The sequence below is a fragment of the Ornithodoros turicata genome, chromosome 1 (assembly GCF_037126465.1).
Source record: "Ornithodoros turicata isolate Travis chromosome 1, ASM3712646v1, whole genome shotgun sequence".
Taxonomy (NCBI): Eukaryota; Metazoa; Arthropoda; class Arachnida; order Ixodida; family Argasidae; genus Ornithodoros; species Ornithodoros turicata.
In genome coordinates, this window is record NC_088201.1 from 135,718,239 (window position 1) to 135,732,625 (window position 14,387).

Consider the following 14,387-nt stretch of genomic DNA (forward strand, 5'->3'; position numbering starts at 1 on the left):
GGAGGGATACCACTATTGTCCTTGGGAAAAAGGGGGGGGATATGCATGCTCAACTCTCAGGATAAAGTCTGGTGAGTGCCTGATGCTTGGACATCACATATCAGCGAAATAAACTTCTTGCGTTTCTTTATTTAACTGTCTTGTCACATTTTGCTTCTGATTGCTCTTGTGCTGAACTTTGTGATTCACTACACATGTTCAAGTACCAAATTGCTGTGTTTTTACATCTGCCCTCTCTGCCTAGCTGCTGTGGCTAGAAGAAGTAATGCAACACGCCCGCTAAATTGTTGAATTGAAGTGGTTTGAGTTCGAGAATGGTAAAGTGATTTTGAAAATGTACACCATACAAATTCAGGACTATGACCTGTACATCACATGTGCAGCCCAGCCACTATTTATAGCGTACGAGTTCACGCTGCCGACACACTGTTTTATATGACGTCGACATCCACAGTCGGAGGGCCGGTATTGCATGTTAATGGTGCTTCACGACGATTTCTGGAAACCCTCAACGGCACCGACACTTGAAATCTGTTTGTTTCTTTGTAGTTACCGCAACCACACCTGAGTCAGTTGTAGAGTGGATGTAGCTTCTCAAAAAGAAAGTCTGTCAGAATGCATCCACTCCTCACCGCGTACTCCGTAACAACGAGTCATCGATGCAGTCTTCCGAGTGTCGAGAAATCACATATTGATTGTCAAGAATTGATCTGAGGATAAAGCACACAGTGGACAAAAAAGAAAATCTGGACGCTGTCTGGCTTTTTCAACGACTGCCACATTTCAGCTGCTCAGTATTTCTTCAGTTTGTTTATGCTCACATGTAGATTCTTGTCTGGATTGCAGGGACGGATTCTATGGTGGATTGTTGTGGATTGTTATGTCCAGCCCAATGTTATACGCATTAAACGTGGTTTCCGCTGTACGCGGTAGGTAGTACGGATCCCTTCCGAACACCAAATACAGTGTTGCCCGTAATATTTAATTTTAATTTTCTAATTAACTACACCACCGATTGGAATGAAATGTGTGCCGCTTTTGTACTGATTGCTTGGACTATCGAATAGCCACGTCAAATGACGTTCGACCTCGGATGCTTTACAGTACCTTTAAGCTGTATTTTCGAAGTAAACGGACAAGAAGAACTTTAGCGTGAAATGGGCCTGAAGAGTCTCATTCGTCCGATTGACAGCTCTTACATCGAAAAGACTTATCATAAAACTTGTCATACGACTAGGGCAGTGCAGATATGGCAGAAACAGTCATGAACGAAGTTCTTGCCCAGTACATTTTCGCTGGGGGGATGTTCAATGCATTTTGCACATCTAGTGTCTAGCCCCGCGCCGTATTGGGAGGGAAAATATTATACCCTGCAGACGTCAAACTGGTTTCCGGGGGTGGGGGATAGTCCAGACGTCTCCTCTCCTGGAGACATAACAATTGATAATTCGTAGCTTTACGTCGAGTCACAACTATCATGAGTGATCTATCCTGCAGACGGTACCGTGCTGAGCCGCCTGCGCATGACAAATATTTGGGGCCACTGGGAAATGTTATCCAGAAGGGTGCATGGCTCGGCCTCCGAACGAAGTATGGGCCTGCCCACATTATATACGTGAGTGAGGTCATGGTGCTCACTTCTTCACGCCCCCCCCCCCCCCCCGTGCCACTGAAAAGCATGGTAGTTCATACCATCATCGTCGCTATATCGATGGCGTAACGACTATTGAGGAAAGGAAAGGCGCCGGGTCAGGTTACAGTTTAAATTATGTGTTTTGGTTTGCGTAATATATTTGCCTTCCTTGGAGACACTAAATTGGAATCCTAAACAACAGGTAGGACCTTGGCAAATAACGATACTCCAATTTCGAGGCGGAGTTCCCTTCCACACACAGTATTATTTACACCCATGCCAGATTAAAAAGGGTGTAATTGCGCAAATACACCCTGAGTACACGCATATTACACCCTATACTGAACGGGAAAGTGTGTATTATGCAGGAACACAGACCTCACACCTACACTATACCCCTACACTATACACGGCAACACACGGCCACTAATTTTGTACACCCCTTTGAGTGTAGTTTGAGTGTTGCGATAACTAGCACACATCAACAACAACAACAACAACGACTTTAAGATAATGAATGGGGAGTCTCATCGAGAGAGACGATACTCTACACCGTTGGTGGTGCTGATGTGGGGAATAAAATATGCGCCCCTTCACAATAAGAATCGAACTCCGATTGTGTCCAGAAAAGTCAAAAGAGCGCAGAGCGTCGATGGGCTGGATTCGGCCATTGACCAAGCCATTTTGGTAGGGAGAAGGGGTGAGAGACCAGCTGACTAAGGCCCGGTTTCACCAACGCTGGTTAACTTTGAACCAAGATTAAGCGTTGTTAAAACGTCAAGATAACGCTCAATTCTTTTTCGTAAACTTTAGTTTGTGACGTGATGAATGTTTCAGTAACAATAATTCCCTTTTGTGAAGCGCAGTTAAGCGTTAAATTCAAGTTAAGGGACATTTGATCTCGGTTGAAGTGTTCATCGGCGTTGGTAAAACCCCTCAGAGTGTAACAGGTGCACCCTTAAAATTGGGGGTAATAAAATACACCCTCAAAGAGTGGTGTCTGTGTGCGTATTGTCATCTATAGTTTTACACCCGTGTGAGTGTAGTTCGTGTGTGTGATAGGTAGCACGCTTCTGAATGTAACAACTCTCTAAGTTACACACTCTGAGGGAAGGCTGCACACGTCAAACGTTTTACACCACTTTGAGTGTAAATTGGATTCATCATATTTAGCACCCTTTCGAGTGTATCCCCGACACCACACTCTTAAAGTTTATACACCTTCTTGGGTGAAATACCATAACTGATTACTTTTTCGGTGTAAATCAACACCTTAAAATGGAAGTACGCCTTCCAGGCGAGGTGCTAATTGGACATCATCTGGGGTGTAACTTAGTGGTACCCTAACTAAATCCATTTTCGGTGTAAATGAACACCCCTAGACAATGGGGTAACGTGTGCAGCTTTGTTTCCATGGTAAGTGTATCAGGACAAAAGAGGTACATGGGTTGCACATTTGTTTGTCCTGACGAAGACAGTGCTACTGTCGAAATGTTGACCGTTCTTTTAAACATTTCGTAGCATATTAATCTATGTATTAAATTACCCATTCAATAAATTAGTTTTTGCTAACTTTCCTGTAATCTGTCGTCCACGACTTATTATTTTACTTTTATACAACTTCGCAGCCGTCTGATATATTAACCTCTCTAACCTATATACAGGGTGTTTCAAAAAACGTGTCATTCGGACTTTATAAAAAAACGGGGCGACGGAAAAATACGGGGTAAACGGCATTTGTGTGGTAATTGAATTTGCCACCTTGTAAAAATATTTTCATTTGATTTTAATTAAAAGAAATTGAATTTCTTTAATTGAACTCCAAAATTTCCCAAGTCAACCTAACGTTTTTTTTACAGAATTAGAGAGTCCGTAGCGAACTTAGTCAGATCCACCAAGAAATCCGCTCGATATTGCAAATGGAACTGCCCCAAAAAAGTCCCGAAGTTGAGGCTTCGGAGTTTCGGGTATTCAACGGCGCACCAAATCAGTCGCAAGGATGCGCCAAGGGCAGGACATGTTCCTGCCCCCATGGAGCTAGAACAGTTTATCGCCGGACCGGCGTCCAGCACAAGACGCGCCGATAACAAGGCGGGTGACATTCCACCATACGTTGATAAGCGGCAAATAAAAATGATTCCGCCTCTTTTTTCCCGCCCTGCTTTTTTTTCGACCTTCTATCTTTCATGTGGGCAGGAGCAAGTCCTCCTCTCCACAAATCTTTGCGTCTGATTTCGTGCGCCGTTGAATACCCGAAACTTTGAAGCCTCAATTTCGGGACTTTTTTTGGGCAGTTCCATTTGCAATATCGAGCGGATTTCTTGGTGGATCTGACTAAGTTCGCTACAGGCTCTCTAATTCTGTAAAAAAAACGTTAGGTTGACTTGGGAAATTTTGGAGTTCAATTAAAGAAATTCAATTTATTTTAATTAAAATCAAATGATAATATTTTTGCAAGATGGCGAATTCAGTTGCCACACAAATGCCGTTTACCCCGTATTTTTCCATCGCCACGTTTTTTTATAAAGTCCGAATGACACGTTTTTGAAACACCCTGTATATAGATACTCATGGAACGATGCGACAGCACCAGAGGACACGTGTTTCGCCGTGTTTGCGGCTCGTCGGCCCTGGGTAGCTGCGCATCGTTCGGGATTGGCAAACCAGGGGTCACTCAGCGAGCGATATACACCTGGGAGGGTGACTGAGCACTCCTCAATGCCACAGTGCAAGCCAGTGAATTATAAAGAGAGGAAAAAAAGCCATTAAAAAATAAGAAAAATGACGCTAGCTGTGTTTGAAATTGAAACTTACAGATAAGATGGCTTCTATGGCTGCACGTAGAAAAACAGATACTCATGGAACGATGCGACAGCACCAGAGGACACGTGTTTCGCCGTGTTTGGGGCTCGTCGGCCCTGGGTAGCTGCGCATCGTTCGGGATTGGCAAACCAGGGGTAACTCAGCGAGCGATATACACCTGGGAGGGTGACTGAGCACTCCTCAATGCCACAGTGCAAGCCAGTGAATTATAAAGAGAGGAAAAAAAGCCATTAAAAAATGAGAAAAATGACGCTAGATGTGTTTGAAATTCAAACTTACAGATTAAGATGGCTTCTATGGCTGCACGTAGAAAAACAGATACTCATGGAACGATGCGACAGCACCAGAGGACACGTGTTTCGTAGTGTTTGCGGCTCGTCGGCCCTGGGTAGCTGCGCATCGCTCGGGATTGACAAACCAGGGGTCACTCAGCGAGCGATATACACCTGGGAGGGTGACTGAGCACTCCTCAATGCCACAGTGTAAGCCAGTGAATTATAAAGAGAGGAGAAAAAGCCATTAAAAAATAAGAAAAATGACGCTAGATGTGTTTGAAATTCAAACTTACAGGTTAAGATGGCTTCTATGGCTGCACGTAGAAAAACAGATACTCATGGAACGATGCGACATGGACGAGGCTTTTTTTCCTCTCTTTATAATTCACTGGCTTGCACTGTGGCATTGAGGAGTGCTCAGGGCCGACGAGCCGCAAACACGGCGAAACACGTGTCCTCTGGTGCTGTCGCATCGTTCCATGAGTATGTGTTTTTCTACGTGCAGCCATAGAAGCCATCTTAATCTGTAAGTTTGAATTTCAAACACATCTAACGTCATTTTTCTTATTTTTTAACGGCTTTTTTTCCTCTCTTTATAATTCACTGGCTTGCACTGTGGCATTGAGGAGTGCTCAGTCACCCTCCCAGGTGTATATCGCTCGCTGAGTGACCCCTGGTTTGCCAATCCCGAACGATGCGCAGCTACCCAGGGCCGACGAGCCGCAAACACGGCGAAACACGTGTCCTTTGGTGCTGTCGCATCGTTCCATGAGTATCTGTTTTTCTACGTGCAGCCACAGAAGCCATCTTAATCTGTAAGTTTGAATTTCAAACACATCTAGCGTCATTTTTCTTATTTTTAGTGGCTTTTTTTCCTCTCTTTATAATTCACAGGCTTGCACTGTGGCATTGAGGAGTGCTCAGTCACCCTCCCAGGTGTATATCGCTCGCTGAGTGACCCCTGGTTTGCCAATCCCGAACGATGCGCAGCTACCCAGGGCCGACGAGCCGCAAACACGGCGAAACACGTGTCCTCTGGCGCTGTCGCATCGTTCCATGAGTATCTGTTTTTCTACGTGCAGCCATAGAAGCCATCTTAATCTGTAAGTTTGAATTTCAAACACATCTAACGTCATTTTTCTTATTTTTTAATGGCTTTTTTTCCTCTCTTTATAATTCACTGGCTTGCACTGTGGCATTGAGGAGTGCTCAGTCACCCTCCCAGGTGTATATCGCTCGCTGAGTGACCCCTGGTTTGCCAATCCCGAACGATGCGCAGCTACCCAGGGCCGACGAGCCGCAAACACGGCGAAACACGTGTCCTCTGATGCTGTTTAGCAAAGTAACTGGTCATTGAAGGACTGCAGATATACATCGAGCGAGATGGTACAAGTGGGTGCAAATATTGGATGCCACAATGCTAATTGCGCAATGCTAATTTTCAGTGTCTTTTGTAATCGCTACATGAACTCATCCAAATGCGTTGCGGTAAACGTGCAATATTTTCAGTCATCATCTTCGAATGAACAAAAGGTTCCTCTAGTGTCCGATCGTAATAGCGGATAAAGGACATAGAAATGACACTCCGAAAAGGTTATTCTCTAGAGTGTCCTCGAAGTGATTGTAACTGGTTTTCTCCTCTGCAGACATCTCGAGTGAGCACTTCGAAGGTCAAGTTCGTATGTTGCTCAGGTGCACGGAGAGTACCCGTATCCTTCATTTCCACGCAAGTCCTGACATGAAACTGGGCGACATGTCCGTCGAAACTGCAATCAATTTTGGGTTTTACGAGGTCAACATCCGCAAAGTCACCCGAGAGGATGACGTCGTGTCCTTGCGTTTGGACGAACGGCTTGAATGCGACACCTACCACGTACTAACCGTGTATTTCACCATGAACTTCGTTTCCAAATATGGCATAGGGTTCTACAAGGACTCCATGGAGAGCAGGTGAGTACATTCACTGGATAATTCTACCGGTATTACTTGCACTAAGCTGTATGGTCCAGTATGGCCTTGCGGTCCCGTTGAAAAACGGTATATTTGTTTGACCAATAAATAAAATACCTACCTACCTACCTACCTATGTCTAGGAACCCTCAGAAGAGAAAGCATGTATATGGAGTTCCTCAACGAAGATGTCTGAAACATTAGTAGATGAAAAGAAAAGGCCAGACAGACGAAGGTTAGCTTGCTATCTCAGAAAGAAAAAGGAAATGAAAAAGAGGAAACGACAGGTCAGCTGACAGCATACAACGTAGGACGGGGCCCCCCAATATTGAACTTTCGCATAGCGATCGTTCTCGTTATATTTAAAGCCGTTTTAACAGGCTCGTGCGAGAGCTTGTGCGACAATCCACGGGCCGAAGTGACGGATTTAGGGCGCGTTGTAGCAGCTCGCGTGGTGGTTAGCGTGCTGGCCATGTGACGCCGAGACTGGGAGGCACCCGGGTTCGAATCCTGGTGCCGACTGTGTTGTCTGGGGTATTTCCTGGGTTTTCCTCAGACCCTTTCCCTAAGTTCACTCAGAAGTTGGCTCACGACGCAACCTCCAGGGCGTTAGTCGTTAAGTTACCCACCCCTGTGAGGCCGACGGCGGCTAGCCCTTTCACCGCGACCACCACCACCAGGGCGCGTTATAGTACAACAAGTTGAAGACCAGGCCTAGGTCATGTTAGCTATCACCAGAGGTAGACGTGACGAAAGCTGTTAACGGCCTCAAATGTGACACTGACATGTGACCGGGGTTGTGGTCGATTCACAGAACTCCTTTCGTTTACGTAACTGCGGACATTCTCACACAATAAAATATATAAAAAATCGTATTCGATGCTGCTTGACTTACGTATCAGACTGATTCAAATCATAGACTACCGTACGTCATGTATCCAGGTATGAATAAAATTATATAACATTTCGTTGTGCCGATCTCTCGTCCTTCTTGTTTGTGTTCCACGTTTGGGATTGCATAGAAAGCAGCGGTAGCGGTAGCGTAGAGAGATAAAGATTGAAGCGCACGAACACACAACACGCTTGCTGGCGCGTATTGTGCTTACCGGCCCACATGCCGCCACCACTTCTGCTTATTCAGGATATCAGGACTTGTTTCGTTCTTTCTCTCTCTCTCTCTCATGTGAAACCGTCTGTAAGTTCGGTTTGGTAGCCAGGTCAAATGTATATATGGAACTAACATATGATCAGAATGTAAAGAAACGGGAATCAGAAGAAATGGCGTCTCGAGAGGAACCCAAAAAGCCCAAAAGGTCCAGTACCGAGCGATCGAGAAAGCAACGGGCGCGCCGAAGAAGATTAGGGGCGGAGGCAAATTCGACTGCCGACGCGCACAGAAAGTCCTTACCCTCTACCAGCGGGGCAACTTCGACTTGTGCGAGTGTGAAAGTGACCTACAGAGAAGTTGCAGTACATCCAGAGTGGGACCCAGCAGCGTGGAGCAGCCAGAGACCGCCAGAGAACCCTACGCGAAGCAGCGGTATAGGAGGCGTCTCGCGCCGCCTTCGCCGTGTCGTTTGAGGCGAACGAATTAAGCCACGCGTAACGTTTCTTTCACTAAAATCCCGCAAAGGAGCAAAGGAAGCAGAGATTGCGATGTTTTCATGTAAAACACTATGGCTGGGACACGACTGACCCCACCTCAATTTTTTTTGTCAATTTTATTACGCACTGGCAATACACCGCACAACGAAAACATGTTGTTTGGTGTTCCTGACGTCTTGCCAGAAAGAACGAAACAGGGTTAACAGTCACGTTAAATATCGCCTTAATTTTAACTTTAAGGTGCGCACATTTGGCCCCACTTTACTCACGACCGTGCTTACTACACTCTTAAAGATGATGGTCGTGGTGGTGATTGTAACGGTGAAATGGCTCGCCGTTGTCGGCACTACAGAAGTGGGCAACGGCACGATTGGCGCCCTGCAGGAAAGAGTGCGTAAAATGAGCTTCACCACATAGCACGCTCCTAACCAAACATCATTCCGAGTGACATCGTTCTTTCTCCTGATTTGCTGTAAACGGGGGGGGGGGGAGCGTACACAATTTTTGTGGCAATTATGTTCACCACAATGACGACAGTTTTACCCAAGCGAATTCTACACCGGATACAGTCTAGGACAGCCACTTTCGGCGTTGGAAGGGCAGCTGCATTGAAATCGCGTCGAACAAGCAGAACCGTCCTTGAGAAATCTGTATCTTCTTGCGTGACCAACCTATAACCGCTGAGTCTGAAGTCCTTCTCAACATAAGCTTCACTAATAGCCAACATGGGAATTCGATGCCGAAGTAGAAAGTCTTTAAGATCTGGCAGCTTGTTGCGCAGACTGCGCGCGTTCCACTGCATTAAGACAGCATTCCTATAGATTTGCTCCATGACCGAGGAAAAGGCTGTCAATCTCTAGAAGAGCCTTGACTTCGGGCAACCGCGCAGCCTCAGGGCAACAAGCAACAATGGCCCTCATAGCAGCAAGAACTAAGGGGATGATGACACAGGAGTCATTCGAAGACTGGGGGGAGTGCCATTTCAGCCGTCGAGGCGCTGCTGGCAGAGTCTCGTCGGTCTTCCTTGGGCCTCGCACTGCGGCCGCGAAAGTTGCACGGAGAGGAGTGGTAGCATTAGGGGTGTCATGCTGGCTATCTAGGAGCCGCACATGCCTACTCGGTTGAGGCTTAAATGCTTGTGGTTTGGGGGTTTTGACTGTTGGTTTTGAGACCTGCTGAGGTGCCCTTTGGGATCTCGCAGTAGTTTGTGGTCGACCATCACTTTTGGCCGCCTGGAGACCTAAAGTTGAACCTCCGTCCGTTTGTGCACTACGTCGTGCCTTCCTGATCCCAGGGGAAGGGGAAGGGGTGTTGGTCAAAACACGAGCCTGAAAGCGCCTTGTAGCTGCCCTCTTCCGGGGACATAAAGAATGCGATGCAGCATGCGGTCCCTCGCAGTTTGCACATTTCGGTTGGCGCCGCGCTGTACATTCCTTGAGCGTGTGCGGCTGAGAGCAGAACTTGCACCGTAGTGGCCATCGACAGCTTCGAGCAAGATGACCGAACCTCTGGCAGTGATAGCATTGCACTGGACCTTCCACATACTCATGCACCGTATGCGTTGAGAAGCCAAACTTAACTTCCTCAGGTATCCTTCTGTTGGACTTGAAGGTCAATATGACATTTCGAAGGGGGATGTACTGGTCCGACCCATCTTCATGAGAGACATGCCGCACTTGACGCCGAGCGGCTATGACGCCATCCTCTCCCAAATACGAGGTGAGTTCCTCGTCGGTATACTCCAGTGGGACGTCATAGATTTTCCCCATGTTATTAACGTATGAGGAGGGGATGGTGACAGTAACTGCCACCCCAGCCACTTCACTAAGGGTCATCAGATTAGACACTGCCCCTTCCGTCTGGACGAAGATGCACATGGAGCCATCAGCGTTATCCGATGACGGAGAATTGATTCCTGGGCCGCAGAGCGAATAGTCTTCGCTACCACGTTGGGATTGACTTTCCAAAACGATTTTCCAGGGTCAACTGGCTTGAACAATACAGGGATGCCTTGAGGCCTATTTTTCTTGTAAGTCACCAGCGTGAAAGGGTCCCCCATATCTTGGTCCAGTGATTCATCACAATTCATTGGATCACTGGTCTGACTTACGTCATACACTTCTGTGCCTGATGTTCGGTCCTCGGCCAGAGAAGGCTGTTGAAGCGACAGAAGTGTCCGTTCGCAAGGGGCGGAGTTCGACCGGTTTCTCAGTACCGGGGAGCGACTACGGCCTCGGGGAACCGCGTCGTGCGTTCCGGGGAGACCGGAACGACCACCATCACCATTCTTGGCCATCGGCCTGAAGGTGAGGGGTTATTTCGGGTTTAAGATAGCTAGGTTACCTTAGGGCTAACGAAGAGGAGAACAATCCACGCCCGTGCTGCACAGGTGCGTCACGAGCTTTTTCACAAAATTGCCACAAAAATGGTGTGCGTCCCCCGTTTTCATCAAATCAAAGGAGATAACGTTGTCATTCGGGATGATGGTTGGCTATGTGGATGCGATGCGGTGAAGCTGTGAAGTGTAGCGTACTCAAGCTCTCATAGAGATGCGAAGCCCCGAAAAAAAAACCCGAATTTTTTTTAGGAAAACCGATTTTTTCCGTTTTTTCCTCGTCTTCGCAAAAATCGCCCAATATTTCCAGGCGACAAAATTCACAAACAAAGTTTCGTGCCTTTGATGCGTTCTAACCCGCCAACAGTGCCTTTAGATGCCTCTAATCCGCCAATAACCACCGACTTAGAGCTCCGTTTGGCCGCTCCAAGCGATCTCCATCGTGTTCACATAATGTCGGAGTTCTGGTTGGAGTGGATGGGTTGTTCTAATAACCTAACGCTGAGTAGACAGCAGTGTAATGGGATGCTCTGCTCTGCATTTATGCCTAGAGGATGAACACTAATAAAGCTCATTGCATGATGTGGTCTGGGTTTAAATGGCACGACTCAATTTTAAATCGAAAAGAGACGCTGTAACCACGCTCGTTTCTATTTTTGCAATTTTTCTGGAAAACCCCCCGAAAAAACGTTTTTCTTTTTTCAAGCGATTCAAAATTTCCGGAAATTTTGCATCTCTACGTACTCAACAACCTGAAACGCTAGAGCAGCGCCTGACAACCCGCCACGACGAACATTCACATATCTTCGCAGATCTTCCAGACAGTTCATGCGGCTATTCTGTTTCGAGGAGTATACCCGATTTAGGACCGAGAGAAGTATATGTAACATAATTATAAGCCCTTTTTTTTTCCGGCAGGTTTTCTTGTTGATGTGAAGACGGCGTTTGTGTGACAAACAGTAGCACCAATAAAAACGGTTTCGGTTGCGTAGCGCTTATTGCAATTCCAGCCTTAAACTGAAAATGATTTGCTTTCGCGTTTTCATGCTCCTTAAAGGGGCACTAAACTGATGGTCGAACTTTGTCTAAAAAACTGCACAGAGTGAAAGAGGGGTTTCACTCTACCTAAATATGTGGAACACTTAAGCGCTTTAACTGCTTAAAAATCAGATCAAAGAGCGAAATCAATGCAACTCTTCCCTTCGTCTAATGCGTCAGCAAACGTCACTAGGGTACCGCAAATGGGGCAGACTGGTCCCCGAATGACGTTTTGCGTCGTCAACCAATCTTAGACCAGCTGTGAAGCTGTGAAGAGTCTGTTCACGTGCCGATCGGTACCAGTTTTATCTCAATGCAGCTTACAGAAACAGGATTTCTTGTAATTAATTATGAAATTACCACTTCTGCTGAAACTAGAAGTTCAACTCACAGTATTCACACAAAATGATAAGAATCAAAGGAATGGCCAGCGCCGCTTGGACTAACACGATGTCAGCCGCGGGGGAGAAAGTGCCGAACGTGTTTGCTGCCGCATTGTTGCGGCTCCGTGGCTGCGGAGGGGGTTCACTTCAAAGAATAAGTGCGGCTTATCAAGAAATATGGTTTCTGTTAGTGAAGGCGGCTGGAAAAGATGTACAAATAATACGTTGTGGAAGGACGTTCCTCGTGAATGTAGTGTAGTGGTTCTGAAAAAACAAACAAAAAAAAACACTTATTCAAAAAATGTAGCAACGTAAGTCGTGGCCCGCCCGAAAAGTCAAAATGGCGTCGCTCCTATTGTAGGAACTTGAAGGGCGGAGCAAGTTAAAGAAATAGTGCGCAACGCGTTCTGTAATTACTGCGCTACTATGTCGTTGTCGACCTTCATAATTTAAGAAAATATGTTTCCGAGTTAAATCGACGTATTCCTACTGATACATCATTGCTCTTATATCGGTTTAGTTCCCCTTTAAACTCACGTCTTCCATCTGCACATGCAGCAAGCTATTGGTGACCTTCTTCGAGCCGAACGGAGCACGGAACGCTTTTCCTTGCTTGGACGAACCGAAGATGAAGGCATCCTTCATTATCAGTGTCCTGCATCCTGCGTTCCTGACTGCCAGAAGTAATATGCCTCTGGAGTCTTCTACAGAAAGGTAATCTACATTCAGACCTATTCCACAAAAAAGTTTTGGTGGGGGCGGAGGTGTTGCAGCTTGCCGTTGTTGGCCTTACAGCTGTGGTTACGACTAGGGCTTAAGATGACGACGAAAAAAAAAATGATGTTGAGGGTGCGAAGTAGGAAGGCCCGAAGTGGTAGGCCTCCAAGGCAGCTTCTCTACACAAAGAAAGTTCCTTAAATTGTGTGCCTTCGCAGAAGAGCCCTGTATGTCAACATTAACCGACCAATGACTGCGCAGTCATGAGGAACATATATATCCACTTGAAGAATGCAGCACACAAGGTGTGAGCTGTGAATTGTCACAACCAATGTGGGTTATTATCAACACGAATCAAGTACACGATGAACAAACTGTTCATCTGTTCTGAGGCTGGAAGCCCAGTAGTAAGTGCTGGTTATAGATTATTTATGTTTTATATTGGACGAAACTTCTTCATTGCGGCCCTGGATACAACGATGGATACCGTATGCAACACTGCACAACCCACCCTATCTTATGTGCACGAGATTATGTGGTGGTGTTGCTAGTGAAAGAGCTTGCCGCTGTCGGCCTCACAGGGGTGGGCAACGTCACGAGTGACGCCCTAGGGGAATGTGCGTACTGGGCCGACTTCTAAGGGAAGTGTGCCGACGTGTGCCTGAAAGCGTCTGCGGAAAACCCAGGAGAAACCCCAGACAGCACAGCCGGCACCGGGATTCGAACCCGGGTACCTCCCAGTGTCGACGTGACACGAGGTTATGTGCAAGAGCCCGTGGCGAATCAGGGGCCAATGTGTTGCATTTAAAGCGCGTTATGGGATGACGACGACTCGAATATCAAGCCCCATGTCTTCATTTCGCACACCGAGAAGTTGCACTGTCAAATTGTTTCGCTTCAGAGCAATAGTGCGACCAATTTACCGAAATCATGCGGGTCACTGGCAGCTGCTGGAAAAATTTACGGTCATCCACTGGATTCTCATGTATGCCGCAATAGAAATTAAGTAAGTCTTTTTTAGCAACAGAGTAATGCGAATGACGCGGAGGAGTTACACTGGCCCACGCACTCACTTACTTTCCGAACGCAGAACACACAACAAGCGCATGTTGTGTTGCCCGACTGAATGCTGACGTTTCTGCTGGTATAGCATTTGGTGCCAACAATTATAGCGTTTTCTTGGCGAGCAATAGCGCTCGCCATGAAATAGCAATAGTAACAGCAATAGTAAGATGATTTTGTTTGCACAGTGCTAGTTGAGACACAAACTTTCTTATGAGAACAAGTCGTTAAATGGGCGTGAAAATGCAAACATTTCTCCTCATCCAATGCAAAATGTCGCTATCTTGACAGCAACATCACTGTCGTGTATTAGACGGGAGTCTGGCCATTAGGAGGAGCCTAAAAAAGGCTCGACGTATCTATCAAACTTCAGGCTTTTCATTCGCTGCTGCTTCCTGTGCGGACAATCCCCCCCCCCCCCCGAAATTGGTGCTGTAGGTTGGAGCGGCGAAGCGAGAATTGTATGACAAAAAAATAAAAATAAAAAAAGACAAAGAAAAGAAAAGAAAGGAATGCAGAAACCGCCATCTCGCAAGTTGCCGAACGACAAGTTGGGACGTATTTCA

General features: G+C 46.5%; 1 protein-coding gene across 2 annotated transcripts in view; it reads left to right on the plus strand.

Annotated features, from left to right (window-relative positions):
• Nucleotides 1–14,387, plus strand: part of LOC135378632 (thyrotropin-releasing hormone-degrading ectoenzyme-like) — a 294,976-nt gene that overhangs the window by 195,815 nt on the left and 84,774 nt on the right. For both annotated transcript variants that reach the window (XM_064611715.1, XM_064611714.1), the window contains 2 exons: nucleotides 6,378–6,681; nucleotides 12,601–12,756. In XM_064611715.1, the coding sequence (XP_064467785.1) occupies nucleotides 6,378–6,681; nucleotides 12,601–12,756 (460 nt within the window). The remainder of the gene's footprint in view (nucleotides 1–6,377; nucleotides 6,682–12,600; nucleotides 12,757–14,387) is intronic.